Here is a 23,008-nt window from a genome sequence, read left to right on the forward strand (position 1 = left end):
CTTTAGTGTCCGACTTCAAAGTTTTTAAGGTAAATCCAAGCCAAAAGTTTTGTTCTTTATTATGAAAACCAGAAAATTTTTCGTTGACCCCCATTTGCAACTTGTGAACCCCTGTTTTCTTTTCACGTCTACGTGGACCCCCGTGTGGTCTCCTACGGACCCCTGGGGGTGCACCTGGACCACTTTGGGAACCTATGGTATAAATCAACAAAGCAGATATTTTCAACTTTCATAATACCCAAATCCAAAAAATTGAAATTAATGTTATCATCATGATTACGAAGTAAGATTAATTCCTCAGGGTATATATCACTCAATAAAACAGTAAAATCTAGGAAATTAAAGATAATTAAGTCATCAATATATCTAAAAACAAATTTAATACTAAGAGTAAAATTTTTTTCATAATAATGCAAAAATAAGTTAGCTAAGAGAGATGAATAATTAGATCCCTGTGGTATTCCATTAATTTGAAGAAAAATATCCCTTCCATTGTAAAGATAATTATTAAAAAGACAAAGATTAATCAGAATTTCCCAATAATCAAAATCGCAACAAAGGATATTTTTAAAATCATGGTAATAATTCAAAAGGACATCTTTTAGTTTAGAAAGGGGAATGCTATTGAAAAGATCCTGGAAATCAAAAGTCGCAATAGAATTAATTTTATTATGTTTAATGAAATCTAAAATCGGTTGATTATTAGTGACAATCCAAGAGAAACCTTCTTTAGTAATATAGTTAATAATCTTATTTAAGTAGTTAGAGAAAAGGGTGCCAGGTTTAGTTAAATAAGTATTAGACCCACATGTGATAGTTCTAAATTTTACTGGAATTTTATGAAATTTAGGACTGATAATTAAGTAAGGAAATTGTATATTGCTAATTTTAATTTTTAATCTCTTGTAAAAAGCTAAAATTTTTTTAATGACAATATTATTATTGAAATTACTAAGTTCAAAATTTTTACTATTTTTTAATTCCGTATTTAAAAGTTCAGCATAGAATTTTTTACAGAATATAGCATAATTATTGTTAGCTTTGTCTATGGGAGTAATTACAAAATTTTTTTGAAGTTGCTTAATTGATTGAACAATATTAGAAAATTTGTTGAATTGTTATACTTATTTAAATTATCCTTATTATTGAAAATAAAGTTTTTAAAGTAATAATAAATTCCCCATTTCCATTCTGTTAGCATACCTAAAGGTAAAGAGAATCTATTTGATATCTTTAAACAAAAACTATTGAGATCATTAAGAAAGTATTTTAGAATCTTTTTGATTGATATACGGTAAATGGGTCTAAACTTTGTGCCTTTTATCATTAAATTCCTAAGTTCCAAGTTTTCTATAATATTTAAATTACCAGTAATAATATGTTTATGATGTTTATCAACAAAATCAAAATATTTATCCTCCTCACAGTGACATTCATAATCGGATATATTAATACTCCCTATATTTTTGCTTATATTATTATAGTTAAATATGGTTCTACCAAGAGATTTGTTATATTTAAAACTTTTAATAATGTTAAAATCTTTTAATGGAAATAAAGCTTTAAAATTTTAAAAAATGTTGTGAAATTTGATCTTATCGAAAATAGGATTTTGAAAGTTAATAACGAAATATAAATTATCTAAACTTTTCTTTTTATTAGGCAAAATTTTGCTCATTTTGGCTTTTATAAGATGGAAACAAAGAATTTTGAAATGTAAATTAATGAAAGAAAAGTTAATAATAAGATCGTGGAACTTATATATTTCATAATTCTTAAGGGAGAAGACAAAATCTTTAATTGATTTAATGCTATATTGTTTATTAAAGTCATTTTCCATATTAGAAAGAAATTTTATATTTAATTTGTCACTATTAAGAGAGTTTCTATTACTTCTTGAACCCCGTTTACCTCGATTAGTACGCTTGTCTTTAATATGAAAAAGTGAATAAGTTGATGAGTTATTGTAGTTAATCTGTGTATGTTGGAAGGTATCGTTTAGCCTATAAGGCAAAATTGTTTTATATAAAAGCATGTAGTAATTTTCTTTCTGTAGTCTTAAATCTAAATCCTCTCTCTCTCTCTCTCTCTATATATATATATATATAGGTGATATTCAGGTGATCATTTACTTTCTTATGATTTAGATATGAAGAAAAAGTTCTTATTAAAAACTGAAATTATTGAAATATCATGTAATATTTTTAATAAAATGTTTTTTGATTTAGCACAACTGGTCGAAAAAATCAAAAACGATGAACGAGAGGTGGTCACTGCGGTTGTTGGTGATTGAACGAGCAAGAGAGTCGGAGCCTCCTAGCTCTTAAATTAAAACTGAATCCACATGCATAATAAAAATTTGCTGAAGGAAAAAATCAGTAAAAATACAAAAACCTGGCATTGTTTCTTACATTATACTTACTTTTAAAATTTAGTTCATTTGCTTACGCTTTTGCTTCGAGAATCTGTTATTTTAAAGGGGAAAAAACAGTTATTTACGATAGAAATATTTAAAGAGATGCAAAAGTATTTTATTAATAAAAATAAAAAAAAAAATAAAAAAAAATTCCAGCCAAAGCTGTTTTAGATACTTTTGGAGAAATTTAATTTTCCTTGCACTACTAGACAAGACAACAACAACTAGGCGAATCGTATATCTCATACTCACTAAGAAAGTTGGTGAATATCCCTTGAAATAGTAAAATAGTTGTACAATATTTACGCCGCACTGAGAATGCGAAGAGTTAATGGCGACATTCAGGAAAATATCTGAGGGTGATCCGAAGGTATGCTATCACAATGGACAACTAGTCAAATTTTCATTTTATAATGTAGCTAAGTTTCCGAGGTTATGAGTAAATATTTTCCTCATAATGCTGTTTCATCATTGATCTGAATAAAAACCAAAACTGGTTCTGAAGCAGGCGAAAATGAGCAGAGCTTGTTACGTAATAGAACTGGTTGAACCACTTTTCTTGCTTTGGAGAGTTTCCTAGTTTTTGAGGAAAACATAAACATCCAAACGCAAACAGTTAAGAGGCTCCGCACCATTCACGCTGTAAATTTTGATTCTCTGCAGACGGGAAGACACCTCCGCTTTAGTAGCCCAAAGGCTTGCACGTTACATCGAGCACATTACGTTAGAGCAGTTTAACAAGGGCCGATACTGCACAGCCTCGTTCCTTTCACAGTCTGATCAAAGTGGTTACCCACAAGCTCTACGACTGCTGCAAGTGATGCTTGACCTTAGTGATCTACTACAAACTGTGTCTTACAGTGCACTTTTGGACATATATCCATTAAAGAACTACTCTTTTTTATCTATGATGTCTGATTTTCAGCTCAAGAACATTTCATTTGAAAAGACATCTTTCGAAGAGACAACTGCTTTAAATAAAGTTTGTTACTTTAACGGCAAACAATTTGTTCAAACTTTTTTATTAAATAGTTATTTCTTAAGTAGTTACTTTTTTATATTAATTTTTATGTGAAATGCTTTTTATTTCTTGTAATACATTTTGTTCTGATTGCTGTTTTTCCGATTTAGTTTTATAAGGCTAGGAGCATTTGTGAGGTTTAGTAATTTCTACATCTCCTTAAACCACATAATGCTAAATAATAAAAATGTAAACTTTGAACGTAACCGCAGTTAAAAAGCTTCTGAAAAATGAAAGATAATATAGCTCAGAAACTACCAACCATTTTTTTTTATCTATGTTAAAAAAAATTTAAAACATTTTTAAAAAAAATACTTAAAAAAAAACAAGCAAAAACAAACAAAAAACAAACAAAAATAAAACATTGTAATGCTGTGAAGATTAAATAGGAAGATCACAGAGTAATAGATTGTTGCACTCCCTTTTAGAACATTTGCTGTACCTGAGCAAAACGTGTTTGAGTAATGCTAAAAATAGTACAATTCTGAATAAAACGTGTTTGAGCAAGGCTGAACGCAACCTAATTCCGAACAAATTTTGTTTGAGCACGGCTAAACATAACATGATTCTTAACAAACCTCATTTGAGAAAGGCTAAGTGTAAAATAATAATAAATAAAACAGGTTTTAGCAAGGTTAAATGTAACATAATTCTCAACAAAATTTATTTGAGGATGCAGGCTAAACGTAATATAGTTCTGAACAAAACGTATTACAGCAAGGCCAATCGTAACATAATTCTCAACAAAATGTGTTTGAGCAAGACTAAGTAAATATAATTCTTAACAAACCACGTTTGAGCAAAGCTAAGCGTAATATAATTCTGAATTAAACGTGTTTGATTATGGTTAAACGTAACATAATTCTGAACAAAATACATTTGAGCAAGAATAAAGGTGATATAGTTTTGAACAAAATGCGTTTGGGCAAGGCTAAGCGTAATAGAATTCTGAACAAGGGCAAGGCTAATTGCAACATTACTCTCAACAAACTTCGTTTCAGAGAGGCTAAGAGTAATATAATCCTAAACAAAATAGGTTTGAGTAGGGCTGAACGTAATTTAAATGTATTTTTGGTGATTATTTGTACCAACTTGCTTTAAAAAATAAAGGCAACTTACAACCTCCCTGAGTTGTCAGACTAATCACATCGCTGGGATCACTTCGACCAATGTCATTATAAGCAACGATGTGAAATTGATAACGTGAGCCGCAATTCAGAGATCTCAGGGAATAGGATGTTTGGGTGGGTTCAGGAATATCAACTTCATCCCATTCAGGTAATTCTGCTCTGTAGAACAGTTTGTAACCTAGAATAATAACACTTAATTAATTAAACATTTTAATAGAGAACTTTTGCGTAAGGTTTGTTTTAAGGTTAATCGCAACGCTTACCTGATTTGTTACTCCTTATTGATATCGAATAGTAACGTTTTGTACTAACTGCAGTTAATGCAAAAATTATAGCGTGGAAACGTTAAATTTAGAATTGCTTTTTTTTTTAAAAAAATGGGTACTAAAGAGTGTCTAAGAGGGTGATTAAGAGACACCCGAAAAATCCCTGTGTATGAAATGGTGACTGGTGCACGTTAAAGCCCTCTAAGTTTCCATACCAAATCAATACCTCTGGGGGGTCTGAATTGGTGATTGGTAGTTCTCTGGCGAATGAGTTTTTCAATTGAGTGATGATATATATAAAGGTAGCTTAAAAATAAATGAATGTATTACAATTGATTTACATGAAATTATATCTTTCAACATAAAATTTACTTAGATTAATGTGATATAAATGTGTATTTTCGGCTTCTTTAATACATTTTATGTACTAATTATTCCTTGGTAAAAGTGATTTATATTTGGTAGCGCGAGGCATGTTAAAGCAGTTTTTAACTATTTTTGATCGATTTAACTGCAAAATGGGCATTAAGTGTCTCAATTTGAAGCTTTGAGCGTTTAAATTTAAAAATATATATATTTTCGATAATTAATAAATACATAAAAGCTTTTGAATATTTAAAGGGGAAAAAAAACTAGGTGAACATTCATTGGTTTAGTACTGGAAGTTTTAAGGAAGTTAAAATCAGTTAATACAATCTAACATAAGAGAATAATCATCTTGTTTTGAATGTTTAATTTGAATTTTAAAGAGTGAAATTTTAGCTTCTGTAGTGCCATCTATGTTCTTGAAAATGATAAAATGTTGTTATTCTGGTATAATATGACTTTATAATAGAATTTTATGACTATTTTTTTTACTAGTTGTTTTGAAAGCTACAATAAAGTTTTAACAATTAATTATTATATTTAAAATTGCATTCATATATATTGATTCCTTAATATATTAATTCATTATGATTATAATTAAATCTATAAAAACGAAAAAAGATCGTTTAAGGCTAAATAAACTTTTATAAAATTGAATAATATAAGTTGTTATAGCACTACCATCTGGAAAATATGATGTAAAATTAATGTTTGAAGTTAAAAATTAAAAAGTTTGTTAAATAGCAAACAGATTAATCATGCAGGTTACATTTTTATCATTTAAAATGTAAATATAATTTACCTTTCACAAAAGTATTTTCTAAAGCAGATACTTCCCAAGAAAGAATAACAGCTGATGTAGTAGACGAAACGATTCTTAAAATTGGTGATGGTGGTGGATCTATGAGAGAAAAATACATAAGTAAATACATAAAAATAAATTCGTAAACATAGTAAATATATAGGAAAATATATAAGTAAATAAATAAATAAATAATGTTAGGTTGCTTTTTTTAAATATTAAATTGCTTCCATGTAATTTTTAGAAAACCACATATATATTTTTACCTTATTTTGATTTTATCGAATTCTGATATGAAATCATCATTAAAATCAAATGATTATTTTGTAAGCTTAATTTAAAAATTTATTTAACCTTCTTTTAAGATATTATAAAAAATGAAATTTAAAAAAAAAAATATTGTTGAGTTTTACTAATAATTAATTATTAATAAATAATTATTAATAGCAGTTTTATTTATTATAACAATTTATCACATAAAAAATAATTATTTATTTGAATTAATTTTAAAGTAAAGTAAATTATAAACTAATATGCTAAATGAACTATTATAAATTACAAGATAACGAATAATTACTTTTTAAAAGGCTTAAAATTTTTATTATTTTTATGATAGCAAAAGATAGTGTTATTTCAATTTTTCAGAAAAATAATTTTTTCCCCGCTTTCTTTAAGAGTGAGACATCTGAAGTTAAAGAAATAAATCTTTTCACATATAAGATTTAGGTTAAGTTTATAATTTAAATCAATAATTTGATAATTTCAAACAAAAATGCGCATCTTTGATTGTTACGTGCATTACGACTTTTGTATGCAAACGCTTTTCGCTCTATATGTACTCTAAATTCCTTTAGCTTAATACATCTTTAATTTTAGTAATATGCCACGTGGAGTTAAATTATGTTACTTTGCAATACTTAACACAAGCAATTAAAAAAAAAAATTAAAGAAATTTTGAATTTTAAATTCGAAAACGTAGTTGAGGAAACATTCTCTCTTTATAATGATTTTACAAATATAGGAAATATACGTATAAAAGAATGCTCAGTATGGAATCAATTCATGGAATCAATTTCCTAAGATGTCTAATTTGTTTAAACTACCGCCAATTTGAATAAATACGAAAAGTTAGGCAGCAAAACATAAAAGAAATGCATGTGGCTATATATTTATTTATTTGCTTTAATAGAATTGATAGAAAATTTGTAGATAAGTAAATATTTTATAGAGTATATTTTTCTTTAAGCGTAAAAATATGTTCTTGTGATATTAGCTTTATTAGCGTGGTGCTGCCATCTACAGCTAAAGCTAAAAACTAGATGTTCCGTTTTGCGTCTTGAACATTTTTCTTGTTATTGAAGTTTCATACATATTACTTTAAAAAATAAAATAAAATAAAATAAATTTAAAAAACACAAATAAAGAAATAAATGACAAATAAATAAAAAAGGCAACAAGGGATTATTTGAGCAAGCAATGCATGACTTGTTTCCAAAAAGTATGACAAGTATTTTTGTCAAAATACTCTTTGCACTTGGGAGCAGATGTTTAAGTTACATCCGAGGCATTAAGTATCCAATAAAATTATTTGGTGTTACTAGAAAAATAAGTAATATACGTACATTATTATAATTTATTTATTTATTTGATTCCTGATATATGCTTGAATTCTGAAAAATTTAATTCTCAAACAAAGATTTTATGAATTATATTAAGTACATTACCTTCCTTCCATTAATACCTTCATTAACAAATATTAATCTCATTTAAAAATCAAAAAAAAAAAGTCCTTAACGTTTTGTACATTTAAGATATAGTAACACTAGTTTTGTATAAAGGAAATCACGTTACAACGTTAATGTGGTATTTATAATAATCAATTTAAAAAAATTTAAAACAAATGCTTAAAGCAAAATTTTTGCCGTTAACTTTTTGAACTATTATTTGTTTATTCATAGTCAATTATATTTCAATTCAAAAAAATTAGTCAATTATAGTCAATTCAAAAAGTCAAATATAGTCAATTAAAAAAAATTTCAAATTAAATCATGTATTAAGGAATGCTTAGTTTTCCTAACTAATCACAGAAAATAAGCTTTTGTTCGAAAAATGTTTGACAATTTATTCGTTAATTGAGATAAATCATTGATGTAAAGGGGAAAAAAATATGCAATCTAATTGTTTTTTCAGTTGATATGTAAAAACGGTGAGATTTCTTTTGAAAAGGAAGAAATTTTGGGACATATCACAAATTCCGAACAATACTAAAATAAATAATATTGGTATAAATTAATATTCTGTATTTTTGAAACCATTCTTCTTATAAAATAAGCAACAATGTAAATATTATCATTTTTTTTAAAACTTAAATCTAGATAAATAAGTTTGTTATCTTTTTGAGTTCTATAATATATTAAATAACGATTATATGCTTAGAACTATAAAATAATGTGACGAGAAAAATTTAAATAGTTTCATATTTTACCCTAACCCTATATAAATACAATTCCATAAAATGAACTTATCAAGAAAGAAAGTCATTTTTTTCCTAACTCAACCATAGCCATCTGCACATATTACTAAAATCATTTGGCCGGGATGGCCTGGATGGAAGCGCGCTGGATTCAAGTTTGTGAGAACGGGAGTTCGAATCCTGCTGGCCTAAGACTTCCCGTGTAGTAAATGGTGACTGGTGCATGTTAAATTGGTCGGGTCATAAAGTCCTCCTTCTTCCCATAACAAATAAATGCCTCTAGGGGTACTGATTTGGAGATTCATTGGTTTCTGCCTCAGGGCAAAATGACGATCTGTTGAAGAATGAATGGATGCATGAATGCGTTCGCCCTATAAAAGGGCGTGACGTATTGGTGTGGCTGAAGTCGAGTTTTTGGCCATAGATGGCGCCACTAGAATACGCAAGAACAATCGCACCCACTACCTTCATAGCTGACGACAGCAACTTAAATAATTTTTTTATAATTTTTTTTTAAATATGCTTACAAAAATAATGCTCACAAAGTAATAATTAAAAACAAAAATACTTTGATGAATACCATTTTCATGTGTTTTCACGTATGTGTCTTTGGAAGGTGGTCCAGCACCTCGATTGTTAAATGCTTGAACAGTAATACTGTACTCCGTTGCACGACGTAGATTCGTTATTGTACATTCCAGAGCAGTATCGAATTCACTTTCTTCGATTGTCTTGTAGATGTAGTGATCTTGTGAATTTCGAACTTTATGACCCACGTAGTAGCCCCTTACTTTTCCATGCGTGCTGGCAGGAGATGGTGGCTAAAATAAAAGAAAACAAATATTTGTATCACCCTTGGTAGTAAATCTTAAACGATGTATTCAAGTAAAAATTTACAACCGTAAGTAATTCGTAATATTAATTTAGCATTTTGAGTTTCCATTGAAATAGCTTATCCCTAAGTTATTATCAAATATGCACCAACGTATTTTTACAGCGGCAGACACTTTTATCCTCGTTGGCAATATTTCGTAACTAACTATAGAACCATTATCGTAACTAAATATTTAGCTTTGAAATAGAAAAAAATTTGAAGGAAAGTCGATAATCTTACCTCTGTAACGTTTGTTACTCGTTCGACTAATTCAACTTCTAAGAAATTAAGTATGATGTTTAATTTTTTTTATACCAAACTTCAAAAATTTTTTCAAGATGATTCAAACCTCGTGGGGAAAGTCTTATTTCAAAAATAGCCATGAAAATAGCGATGTCTTTATTTTCAAACGAATTTAACGAACGATGTTTACGATGTTTCGAACGATGAACGATGTTTCGAACGATGTTTAACGAATCATTAGCGAACTTTCAATTATTGTAGTGGTTGGATGCAGTTTCAAAATTAAACTATTCATTGTTTAAAAATAGACCCTGTGAGCTTTGGAATTTGAAATTAAATTAGAAGCTTTCATCACTATTTTTACATGCAAACTACTCTCTCAAAGTTGTAAATTTATTTTAATAATTTTTATTTTGTATTTGTATTTTATTATTTATTTATATGTTTATTTCTTAATAATCAATTAATTAATTTATTTATTTTTGGAAGTTATTTTTTACTTTATTTACGTCGAACTAGAGCTGCACAAGGCGATGGTCTGAGAAACATCGCTGCTCATGATCCGAAGATGCTTTTAAAATTTTTCATCCTCTGCAAAGGGGATGGCTCCTCAACTTTGGTATCCCGACAACCTGCGCGAAATCGAGCACTTTACCGTAGAAGAGTTTAACGAGGACTGATACCGCACACCTTCGGTCCCTACGCAGGCTGATGAAAGTGGCCACCCACCCACTTACTGACCGCAGCCAGTGATTTTGAATTTGGTGTTCCACTGGGAGCAGTGTCGACCGTGTTGAACCGTGTTGCAGGAAAATACATTATTTGGGGTCCATTATATTCTACTTAAAAAATATAATCAAGAAAAAGAAGAAAAAAAGGAAATCATAAGCTCTTTTTGTAACGGTTTAGAAAGGTTTTCAGAGACGGTTTGTTTCAGAAATGGTTTAAAACAATTTAGAAATTTTACATTTTGATATGTTTCATACAAAATGTAATTATTATTTTCGGCTGACGTATTTCTTTATATAATCCATATTTAATTTAGAAAAAAAAAAAAAAAACTTCAGAACACTCTTCAAAGCGCTCTTGAAACAATATATTTTTCTTATGCAAGAATTCAGTTTTCATCATTCAATCTTGTTTTGATTTTTAATTATATAGATATCATAAAACCAAAGCCAAATATGGCTCTTGCGCTGAAACATTAAGTTATGCAAAAATTATTTAACCTCAATTTCAGAAAATCGGGTGAAATTAAAACGTTGAACAAACCAAAATCAATGTTGCATTCTTGAAGTTGTAGAAAAAGCTACTTAAAATATTTTTTTTTTCATTTCAGTAATTCAATAGAATCTTTATATAATTATTTTTACAACCTTATATGTTATCCTCGCTTAAATAAGTAGAGTGTGGATTAACATGCATGTAGAATTAAAGTTAATCAGCAGTTTCATATTAGTGAAATTACGCTTACTTTATATAATTATTTGCATATTAGTGATATACTGGAGAATATAATGTTAAATTAAAAAATGTAGTAATATAATATAACAATTAGAATTTTAGTTTTTCCAGTTAATTGTTTTACATCTTTCAGATACGAAATTTTATAGCATTTATTATGCATTTTTTTGCATATGAGCAAAGTTAAACATGATTCACACGTCATTTTACCGTTACTAAACATACGCATGTTTAATACAATTAAAAAAAAAAGGAAAAGAAAAAGAAAAATCTGCACCATCCTATACCGAGGAATTTCTTTGAAGTTTCATAACAGATATTGGTTGTGGTTTGGCAAGTTTTGATAAGTACTCTTTTATTCATTCATTATAAAAAAAACATTTATGATAATAGCAAATACAAAACTTATAATGAAACAACGTTTGAAAAATAAACAAAATATTTATGATATTAAAACGAAAGAAAAAAAAAATAAACGATAAATGAACTAAACATAGCACAAAACTGATCATCGTTCTTAGAAATTAGAGAATTATCTAATACCAATTACATTTAGACATAATTTCGACCTAATAATTAGATGATAATTAAATAATACTTAGACATAATTTATTAGACATATTATATTAGAAATTTAAGAAACATTGTAGCATAGTAATTAAATATATTTCAATAAAACAATTATAATAATATAACTGATCACAAATAATCTAATAAACAGTATTAGGCATTCTAAAGAGCCTGGTAGAAAAATTTACTGAGTCATACACATTCTTCATGAATTCAAATTTGCCTGCTACACTTACGTATTCGTTCAATGATTATAATTTTTAAAATTAGACTTTATCTAATACAAATAAACAAAAATAACGTACTTAAGATTAAAAAAAGTAGTCACAAAATTTTACGTATTTAAGAATTTATAGAATTTTATCTCGAATTTTGTTCAATAAGACTTTAAAAAATGGAATAAATCCCAATAAAACCTGTAAACAAGTAAAAAGAAAGTCTGAAATTATTATTTTTGCAGTTTATATTTTTTTCTCAGTCATGCTGGAAGATTTTGACTGCTGGTTTGCAGCGAAGAAGTTCTATCATGAATGCCAGAACTCGGTACCGGTTCCAGTACTCGTTAAGGTACTGAAATAATCGTTTGTCTATGTTAATTATAAATATGCTCTTATATTTTGTTGTATTTAATATCGATACAATATAGTTTCAGTACAGATTCCAGTACTCGTTAAGGTACCGAATTAATAGCTTGTCTATACATATGCTCCTATATTCTGTTGCATTTAATATCGATACAATATAGTTTCGGTATCGATTCCGGTACTTGTTAAGGTACCGAAATAATCACTTGTCTATGCTAATTATAAATATGCTTTTATATTCTAACATAATTATATAATTGTATTTAACATCGATGTGCATTTATCGTTTAAATGATAGTGGAGAATGTTAACAAACAAATGTTAACTTTTTTTTTCTTACGCAGAAAGTAGTAGATGAAAGATAAGTTAGAAACTTTGAGAGAAACCCGTTGTATGTTTGTGCTTCAACAATCTGTTTTATTTTCCTTTTTGCGAAGCATTTCACTTTTTCATTTCAGGAGTAAAATTAAGGTTAAAATAATTGTTCTAAGTAAGAGCGTGGTGCTGTGCCTTGAACCATTGGATGTTTACTCCTTACATAACAATCCTTTTAAGTTCTTTTCTTTTTAACTTGTTAGTAAATTGAATTTAAAAAAAATAATGCGGATAAAATATATATTTCAGATACCCTACATAAATTAATGAAAATCAAGTTAATCATTAATGCAATAGTAAAAAAATATTTTGTTTGAGTGATTCAAAGCTGTATTGATTTGCTAAGGGCACAAAAAGTTTTGCACGTAGAGAAAGGAATAGCCTACAGGAAAATGTATTTCTGCGAACTAGATTTGTTGCACACACTTTGATTGTAATGTAAACTCTGGTTTAAAGTACAAAGCATATGGGTTATTTTGATTTTGTTAGGCCTAACAAAAATAAAATTATTTAAAAAAAAATGTTATCTTAAAGATAAGAATATCGTAGTACTCATCTCTGCTTGTGGTCTGTAGGCATTTATGTAAATTAATTTGATAGAATTTTTTTAAAACTAAGAATCTGAAATTTTTTTTTAGTGCATGCTTGAAAAATCTGAAATGATTACCAACACAGAATATAGTACTTTTTGATATACTTGTATCAGCTATAAATATTGAATGCAAAATTCCTCCACTGGGTAGCGCTATTATTTACATTGGTCCAAGGTACATGCGATTCAACATACGACATTCTCCCCATTTTGTGTCACAATCACAGAAAATACATAGTGATTATGAATAATTTTCCTAATTAGCAATTATTTAATATTAATAATCAATAATTATATTTATATGATTTTTAATATCAATAATTATTCATTTGAATTATTTGAATGGTTTTAAATAGTGTATTTATACTCAACGGAAGCGCTTTCTTAACTCTGAAACTATTTTAGTATTATTTTAATTAAAATGTATTATTTTAATCTGTTAATAATGCTAATAATCTCGAATTTCTAGATTTTAATTGTTTAGTGGAATTAATAATATATATAGATATACTTCTTGCATATTTATAGTTTAATAATCTCAAGCAGTAAATTTTACTTTAAAACATAATAGAATAATTTCAGCACATAATGAGTTACAGTAAACATATTTCCATTTGTTCCCCGAGAGGTGAAATTAATCAGTTACATTATTTAGTCGTTAAGTTATTTAGCCATTATACAATACGACATGTCAAGTAATATCTAGTTCAATTTCTACGTATTAAAAGGAAACTTCGGTTTTTAATTTTTGCAGTTGTAGCTGGATATGAAATAATTACAAAATACTAATAATAAAATCTAAGAAGTACATAAGTGCTATATTTCATTGTAATTTTATATTTACTAATGTTAAAAAAAGGGAGAGAAATTTTTTAAATTTGAGGTAAACACTTCAAGAAGTTTTGAAAACGTTTTAATGTCGATTTTTTATTTTGCTAATAAAAATCATATGAGGGTAAATATCCATGCTCCAATATCCATGCATCTATACACTTTGAAACTTAGTTGAATATTTATCAGTGCTAAAATTAAAAGTAAAAAAGAAAAACTGCAGGAGTTTTACTAAATAATACAGAAAGTTCTAAAAATATTAAAAACAAATTTATGTTTTATAATTTCTTCTTATCTAAATTCAAATAAATATCTTTTATTTGCTAATGAAATTATTAATTAAAAATAATCTATGAAATTTATAAAAATTAATATCTAATTTTATAGACACATTTAAATAAAGATTTTCGTTTTCAATAATTGCATTCGCTTCGAAAAACTACAAAGCTTCAGAGCATAGAAGTTCAGAAGTTTGATTTTTGATAGTAATATTCAAAAATTTGTACAGAATTTTAGCACATATATCTCGCGAAGTTAAAGTTAAATGAATATGCTTAATAAGGATTTCTAATCATAATTAAATCAAATTTTTCATACTGAAACTAATTTTAATTAACCGAAATGTCGAAACTTTAAGTATCTCTAAAAAGCTTAGTAATTCGATAAAAGCAATTCAACTGTAAAACTTTCTAGTTGTGAAATGCAGTAAAAATGCATAAAAGCATTTCACAAAAAAATAAAATAAAATATGTAACAAAATATATTCAAAAGTTGTTTTTCTTGCTCTGATAGAAAACATTTGTCATCTCTAAGGAACGAAAAAAATACGTTTATGCTATCTCGATAGTATTGCATATTTTATTGAATTTACAATCTTAGAGTCCCGATGCATAATTTAAATTTCAGCAACATTTTGAATATTAGTAGTTTGAAAATAAGAAAAAAATATATATTTTCTACGTTTCATATTTTTGCATTTTTCATGTCTAAAGAGACATTTATAATTGTAAATAATTGTTTGCAGAACAAAATAAGATATTAAACGTTTAAATCGTTTAATCCTTAGATGTAATAATTATATTTATTTTGTAACTCTCCTTTTATAATCTGTAACAATAAAATTTTTTCTCATATGAAAGGTTCCGTATTTGGGTGTTTGCTAATAAACATTTATTAAGTTTAATACTTTTCTGGGTATTAGTTATTTATTTTTCAACTATTCCTAAAATACCTCATTATTTTAAGGATAAAATTTCATGACAAGTTTGTAAAACTTATTTGCAATTTAAATTAGATCTTCTTTTAATGATTGTTTCAAATTTTATTTAATCAATATTGTGCAAATAGAAGCACATGGATAGTTCATGTTACATTAAATAATCACTAAATAAATAACTTCTTATGAAGCTCGAAAAATTTATTCTGTAATTATCTCTTATTTGCATAATGTATCCGAGAGCTTCAAGCACGTAATTTGTAGCTACGTCAAGTATCGCTTTGTAAGGTGAGATCATTAAAGATGAAATATTTCTGTGCTTTAAAATGTATGCATAATTCAACATTGTTCTTATATGAATATTATACTTTCAAATTTTAATTATTTGTTTAACAAACATTAGATTTAGTTTCAATTCTAGCAGGAACTAATTATTAAGAGAGTGTTTGAATAACTATTGTTAACTATTAGACAAATCAGTGATCTAGTTACCTACCTACCTTCCACATAACACGAATGGAATGTGTGCTCAAAGCTATGGCTTCTACGTGCAAAGGAGGTTCACTAGGCACTTTAAAAGAGAACATTAATTAATGTTTGCAATAAAGTATTATATACAAATTCAATGCGTAATCATGAATTTCAGAATGGTATTCAAATTTATATCATATTTGACCTTTTTAATGAATAAAAATGATAATTTATTAATCAAATTTAATTAAAAAGTGCATAAATAATTAAATATATGCCATTTAATGAGCATTGCATTTTAGGAAACTATAAATGATATTTATTCAGTGGTTGAGAGAAAACTAAATTCTGAATATCAATAGGTACACTTAAATCTCTGCACTATAATTAAATTTATATTGATTCAGAATGCTAAATCAATATTTTACATTATAATATTCAATGTTATAATATTCAACATTATATATTCGAAGCATGGCATCTTTGTTTGATACATTTGGTATAAAACTGGCTGTGGTGTTAAAGGAGAGATTTTATAAGAGATGAACATTGCTGCCAAAACATAGCAAAACATGAAAGCAAATTTGATTTAAAATAAATAATGTTTTATGACTTAACCAATTAGTAATATTTTATGGTAAATACGACTAAAAAATACAGATGAAAAGACTTCAATACAACAGTATATGTTGTATGTCTTGAAAATCTGAAGGGGCCAGTATGACCCTTCTCAGATTGTTTATGTGTAAATAAATTAGGTATGCAAAATCTTAAACTGTGATAATAATTAATTTTATAAAGTATATATTGGAGACTCGATTATCAAATCCCTATGATATTGATTTGATTTCGATAAAAAAATATTTTATTTAACGTATCATTGACTTTTGAACTATATTTACTCTTGAACCTTATTAGTTTTTTTTAGAAAATTGAGTTTCTTTTCGTTTATTAATAATATTTGTAATTAAGTTGAGATATTCTTGTTTTTAATTTTAAATTAAGGTACCTTATACACTGTGAAAAATTACGGATCAAATTACTGTATAAAGTACCAGCATTTCGGGATGAATCAACCGTAAAATCTGTTTTTACTGTTAAATATTAAACAGTACTTTTTACAGTAATATTTATTTAATTAGAATAATTCAGTGATTTTATGGTATTTATTACTGTAAAAATAAGAGTAAGTTAATTTTTTTTCATAACATGTTCCGGTTAAAATGAAATTTATGGTAGAAAGGACCGGTACCTTTCGTGTTGGAACTTTTTACCGTAATTTGATATGGAATTTTTTACAGTGTACCTACCAAAGATCCCCTTACACTCAAACCTACCTCGGTTAAACCTACCAAAATAACCAAGGGGCGATCCTAGCCACTCTCGTCAATCCAGGTGTTGTGATTATAGGTTCTATTAGGCTAACATGTAAATGATTAAATAAGCACTTAAATTGGTCAAATTCTGAAAATTCAGTTTTTTTTAATTAAAAGAAACAAAAACATATGGGGCCTTAAAATCCCAATCCATATTTCTAGCGTTCATGCTATATAATTCGCTTCAAAACATAATAAAAAATAAATAAAGTAAATCGGATCTTTAAATTTTTTTTCAAATTGGGGTACAGCAATCAAACATAATGATTCAAATGGTTTTTCAAAGTTAAAAAAAGCATCAAGAACCAATTTGGTAGAATTAATTTTAAAAAATTACCTTCTTCATCCGTTGAAATAGTAATAACTTCGCTAAAAGGACTACGCCCCAAAGCATTCTCTGCTTGGATTTTAAACTGATATGTTGTTGTGGGATAAAGACCGGATATAGAAATAGATGTATTGGAACCAGGAATTTCAGCTTTCTTTGAATCTGAAACCCAACTACCACCTGAAATGTTATTACAATTATTATTTTTGATTACAAAAGAAGTATCAACTGATATACAAAACTAGTATTGTGCTTGCAAAATTTTTTTAAATAGTGTTTTTAGAAAGAAAAAAAAATATTTTGTGAATGAGAAATACATTTTCTCCGTATAAAATTTATTTTGTATGATAAACTGTGAACAAAAGAAAACATAGTCAGGGGTCTGGTTAGAAGAAATTTGGGTCCGTTAACGGACCCTTCACAAAATATCTTTTCATAAAAACGGACGCTTAACGAAATATTTTAACTTAAAAACGGACTCTTCACAAAATGATTTTTCTTTTAATCGCACCCTTCACAAATTTGTTTATCTTCATTATTATTGTGTTAATCGAATAAACCCTTCCCAGCGCAGAAAACAAGAAAAATGGATGCAAACGAATTAAGTTTTGTCTTCGGCAGACGATTCTTCCATTATTCGTCCGAAATGAATATTCTGCGTTCAGCAGTATAGGCTGAGTACCAACTATGTATATGTCGCATCTCTAATTTAGAAGCAGCAATTGCTGTTTATTTTTGAAAATTTAAATTTTTTTATTATAATTTTATTGTTACAGTGCCGAGCATAATCTAGTATCTATTTACAATTTAAAATCTCCTTGAATAAGTTTTTCGCAATAACCGGACCCTATTTGCACAAATTCATAAAAGCGGACCCTGGTTGAAAGAATGTGAGTAATTTTTTCACAATTTCACGAAAAACGGACCTCTCACAAAATGTCTGGACAGACCCCTGATAGTTTTCTAAGATGAATATTTAACATCTTTTAAAACTTCTGATATTATGCATTTCCTAATTTGCTTCATTTGTTTAAGTTATATGTAGTAACACACGTAAGATCAAAAATCAAGACATTAATACCAAATCAAGACATAATCAAGACATAATATACCAAAAAACCAAACTCAAATTACACAGAAAAATACGATTCTTTTCACTAAAAATAAAGTTTGACTTTTTCAGATTAGGATTTTAAAACTTGAGTTTTTTTTCGAACTTTCTAAAATATAACATACCTCCATTTGCTGCCATCCAATATAGCATGTATTTCGTAACAGGACTGTTTCCCGTATATGGTACACTCCAACTTAAAGTAACACCTCTACTGCTGACATCAGTGGCCATAATATCAGATGGTGGGTCAGGAACTTCTGTAATTTAGATAACTAACTCATTATTTTCCTAACTTATTTAAGCAGGATTTAATAATACATTTTGCATTTAATTTTGATTGATCACATTTTTTCATAGTTTTTTAAATTACAAGAAAAAAAAATGAATTCTATAACCATTTATCTGAATTAATTTTAAAATTAAAAAAAAATGGTTATGTTAGTTAAAATATTATGTTTTGAAAAAAAAATTAGAAAATAGTAGATGATTAATGCCTTTAAACTAATTGATCATGCTATTAAATGTTACAGTAATTTATAAACTAATAAAAATTCATAAATTTGATTACTGAACTCTAAGATAAATATTATTATTAAACACTGAATTGAAGTTAAATTTGAAACAAAAATCAACTTATAAAGATAAAAATAGTCATTTTCTCATTTAATCAATTTTTTCTTGGTTTGATGTATCTCTTACGAAATGTCGAGTTTTACGAAAGTAGTTTGCTTCAGAAACAAGAATTACATATTATACTTTCAGAATATTTTTCATCATGTAATATTTTAAGTATATTTTCTAATAGATACATAAAGAAAATACGTAAAAAAACCAAATATTTACCAATATTTTGAACAGAATTCTGAAGAAAATAATAATAACAAAGCCATATTATTCAGACTCCGATTAAAAATAAAATATACATTTATAATTTCGATTTTTCTAATTATTGTTAATAATATTAATAACTTAAAAATTTGATATTGTGATCACGTTGATGCTATTTCATTAAAATAACTGAATTAATTTTCATTTAAAAAAAATACATTTCTTAAAAGACAGTACTTTAAAAAATTCCAAACACAATTGCTGTGTAAAGCAACGGCACACAACGGAGTGCATTACCTGTGAAATTCATTTTACCGTAAAATCCATTGGTACCTTTAAAATTATACAGCAATTTTTACAGATATACTTATTTAATTAGAGTGATTCAGGGATTTTACGGTTATTATTACACTAAAAAATACGGTATATCAGATTTTTTACTTCGTATTATTTTCCAGTAAAAATGGATTTTACGGAGAAAGTGTCTGCATCCTCAGTGCTGGTACATTTTACCGTAATTTGAGTCTGAGTTTTTCATTAAACACGGAGATAAATAATTGAATAAAGTATTTAAGTGAATAAAGTATTTAATGAATAAAGTAGGTCAATGAATAAAGTATTTAAAATACACTTATCCTAAAATGGACCCCAAAATTGAGCCTTAAGCCGATACATTTTACCGTAATTTGAGTCTGAGTTTTTTAGTGTTAAATAGTTAAAAATATTTCGAAATATTTTTTATGAAACTTTTAATGGGCAACCAATATGTGATTTGAACTTTGAAAAATGGTTCCATTTTATGAAAATAATATTTGCTAAAGGTTTCATTATACACGGAGATAAAGAATTAAAAGGTCAATGAATAAAGTATTTAAAATACACTTCTCCTAAAATGCACGCCAAAATTGCTTTGAAGCAGGCAATTCCAATTAGGGGACAAAAAGTAATTAATTGCTACATAAACGAAGTAAAAACCGGAAGCTTAAATTATAAAGTACTCTTTATTTCAATCTCAAATGTAAATTAGGAAGATTGCAACCGATATACACATCTACATCAACCAATCTAAAATTTATTTGCGAATATTGGAATAGCTTTATTCTACGAAGCATAAACTTGATGCGTCGAGAAAGATTATCCGTTAGTGACAAATAACATCATATGAAGCGGCTTAGCATTAAAATTAATATCGAGAAAAGGGAGCCACTTAATTTAGTGTCTCCATTTCCCATGCTAATTAATATGTATCGGTATTCAGCAATCTACAGCTATGACAACAAAGCATCATGAAAGATTGCTTTCCCTAAAGATTCAAGCTGCACCCCGAATAATGAATGTGATTAACAATATTCTCATCATTTTAATGGCTTTGTAACATTCACTATAAAGCTCAATCTTCTACAGCTAAAGTTAAATTTGAATTCGGTCGAAAAGTTAACAAAGTTGAAATTAAAAAATACTGTTTATGTTGACTATTGTAAGTGTTTTTGTATTTATTTATTCTGAACTGGAATTTAATAATAAGAAATAATTGTATCGAATAGTATTATTACATCATAAAGTTTTAGCCAAATATTATTGTAATAGTAACATTTTATTGTAACAGTTACATTTTTAAATAAAACTGGGTATTTTCATTGTTTGTTTTCTTTATAAATTTTTCCTAAGTAAGTGCAAGAAAATTATTAAAACAGTAAATAACAAAGGGGCTCTTAAAAACTTACGCATGAAAGATTAAAAAAAACCTGAATAAAGGAACCTGCATAAAGGAAGATAATTTCACTTACAATAACGAAAACATTCTGTTTTCCTTTTATCTCAATTATGAAAAAATGAATTATTAATATCATACCCGTACAAGCTGTTTACGATTATATTTGTTACCTGAATGGTTTTTTTATTTTTTTTTTAAAGAATAGTCATGGTTCCTTATGAAAAAAAAACGAGTAGTTTAATTGATAATTTTTATTTTCGACTTGTGTAAAATCTAGTTATAAAAATTCTGAGCGGCATTGTGACTAATTTCACATTTAATCCATTGAAAACTATCCATGTTCAACTGATTCAACTGTCTATGTTATAAAATCTAAATTCTCAAGAATCAGCATTTTTGAGGTGAAAATATTATTCAAAATTTTCAATTAATCATCGCAGTACGTAGCAACTTTTTTTAATATTACTTTTTTAAATACGAGGCTAAGCCAAAAAAGTTTATTTTGTTGAAGAAAACTAAACTAGAAATTAAACAATAAAATATTTAATTATTTTTCAACGTAAAAGTTAAACTCTTCAAAAACGTTCCCTTGTGGATGAGGGGGATGAACGAGATCATGGTTCCATAATTTCTTGTCCAGCAATGATCACATTTTCGTGAATCGGAGATTGAACCTCTGCTCTTCACAATGATAGTTTAATGCATTAACCACTAAATCTTCTCGGCTCACTGCAGAGCGTAATTACCGATATTATTGCAATGTTTGTTGGTTAGGCATGAATTTCTCTTCGTTTTCTGCTAAGTATTGCCGCTTTATTTCCGAGAACTATTTTTGAGTAGACTTTTTTTAATTTGGCATCTGATTTTCATCGTCGGAAAATTTGAAAGTCCATCTTTCATGGGAATCGGAATAAACTTTTCAGAAGAATTAAACATCACTTTACTAACCAAGTTTTTAAATACTAAAATACTAAAATTTATTAAAATACGGGAGTAAGCCTAAAAAAGTTTTGCATTGTTGGTGAAAACAGAACAGCAGCAAAACTTCATAATAGTTTTGTTTAGATTTGTTGACGTTGCAGGATATTTGACAGGTTAACACTGAAAAATAATATTAAATCTAAAAATAAAAAATAATAAATAAACAAAATTACTTTTAGAAACAATTTACTTCTTCGTTGATAGTGCTACAAAAGCGCGCATGAATTTAAATGACATTAGTAAGTGAAACCCATAGTTGTTTGATATTTATTTGAACTGTAAGTTTCTGGGACAAATTAAGATGATTTTAGGTAGGAAATTTTATTTTAACCCTTTTTTTATTAAAATTAAAGTTTCATTGCCTGCTTCAGCTCAATGAGCACTAGCTTGTCAGGGAAGTAAAGGTGGTCTATGCGCAATGTTGACCATATCGCCACAATCATGCCGTTGGTCGCGAAATTATGGAGCCTTAAACTCTATGACCCTCCGGCCAACAACGGGATTTTTGGGACTACTTTACTTTGCTTTATGTTTCATTGTTCTCCATTAAACCCTGCATATTTTGCAGAAACACATAACCTAACACGCAACTGAGAACGGAAGTCATGTACTGCATTTTAATATTGCGAAAATATAACTTTTAAGATTTTCTCTTATGTCCTTGAAAAAATTCGCACTTTTTATTAGTTTTCATACAAATGTACTGGTGAATGTGTGAAAATTTTAGCAATTCTATATTAAATTTTTTACAATTTTAAGGAAAGTTCCGTATTAAATATTAATAATTTCAATGCTACTTTATGCTAATATACACAAAAATAAATTTAAAATGTGTTTTATACGGATTTAATATCCTTAAAAGCCTTGCGAAGTTTTAAATTGCATAAAATGATAGTTTAATATTTGACGCAACTGTAAGATTGAAAATGTACATATTGATGAATTAAAGTTAAGCTTTATAATGCATCATAAA

The 23,008-nt window shown here is 27.4% G+C and overlaps 1 protein-coding gene across 1 annotated transcript in view; it reads right to left on the reverse strand.

The window, feature by feature from the left end:
• Positions 1-23,008, reverse strand: part of LOC122271584 (cell adhesion molecule Dscam1) — a 445,844-nt gene that overhangs the window by 83,616 nt on the left and 339,220 nt on the right. Inside the window, exons 14-19 of the mRNA XM_071184629.2 lie at positions 18,635-18,769; positions 17,408-17,578; positions 15,724-15,794; positions 9,055-9,295; positions 6,002-6,100; positions 4,557-4,745 (exon numbers count right to left, since the gene is read on the reverse strand). Of these exons, the coding sequence (XP_071040730.2) occupies positions 4,557-4,745; positions 6,002-6,100; positions 9,055-9,295; positions 15,724-15,794; positions 17,408-17,578; positions 18,635-18,769 (906 nt within the window). The remainder of the gene's footprint in view (positions 1-4,556; positions 4,746-6,001; positions 6,101-9,054; positions 9,296-15,723; positions 15,795-17,407; positions 17,579-18,634; positions 18,770-23,008) is intronic.

Source organism: Parasteatoda tepidariorum, chromosome 10, assembly GCF_982258835.1.
Source record: "Parasteatoda tepidariorum strain Cologne lab strain chromosome 10, Ptep-v5.0, whole genome shotgun sequence".
NCBI classification, from domain to species: Eukaryota; Metazoa; Arthropoda; class Arachnida; order Araneae; family Theridiidae; genus Parasteatoda; species Parasteatoda tepidariorum.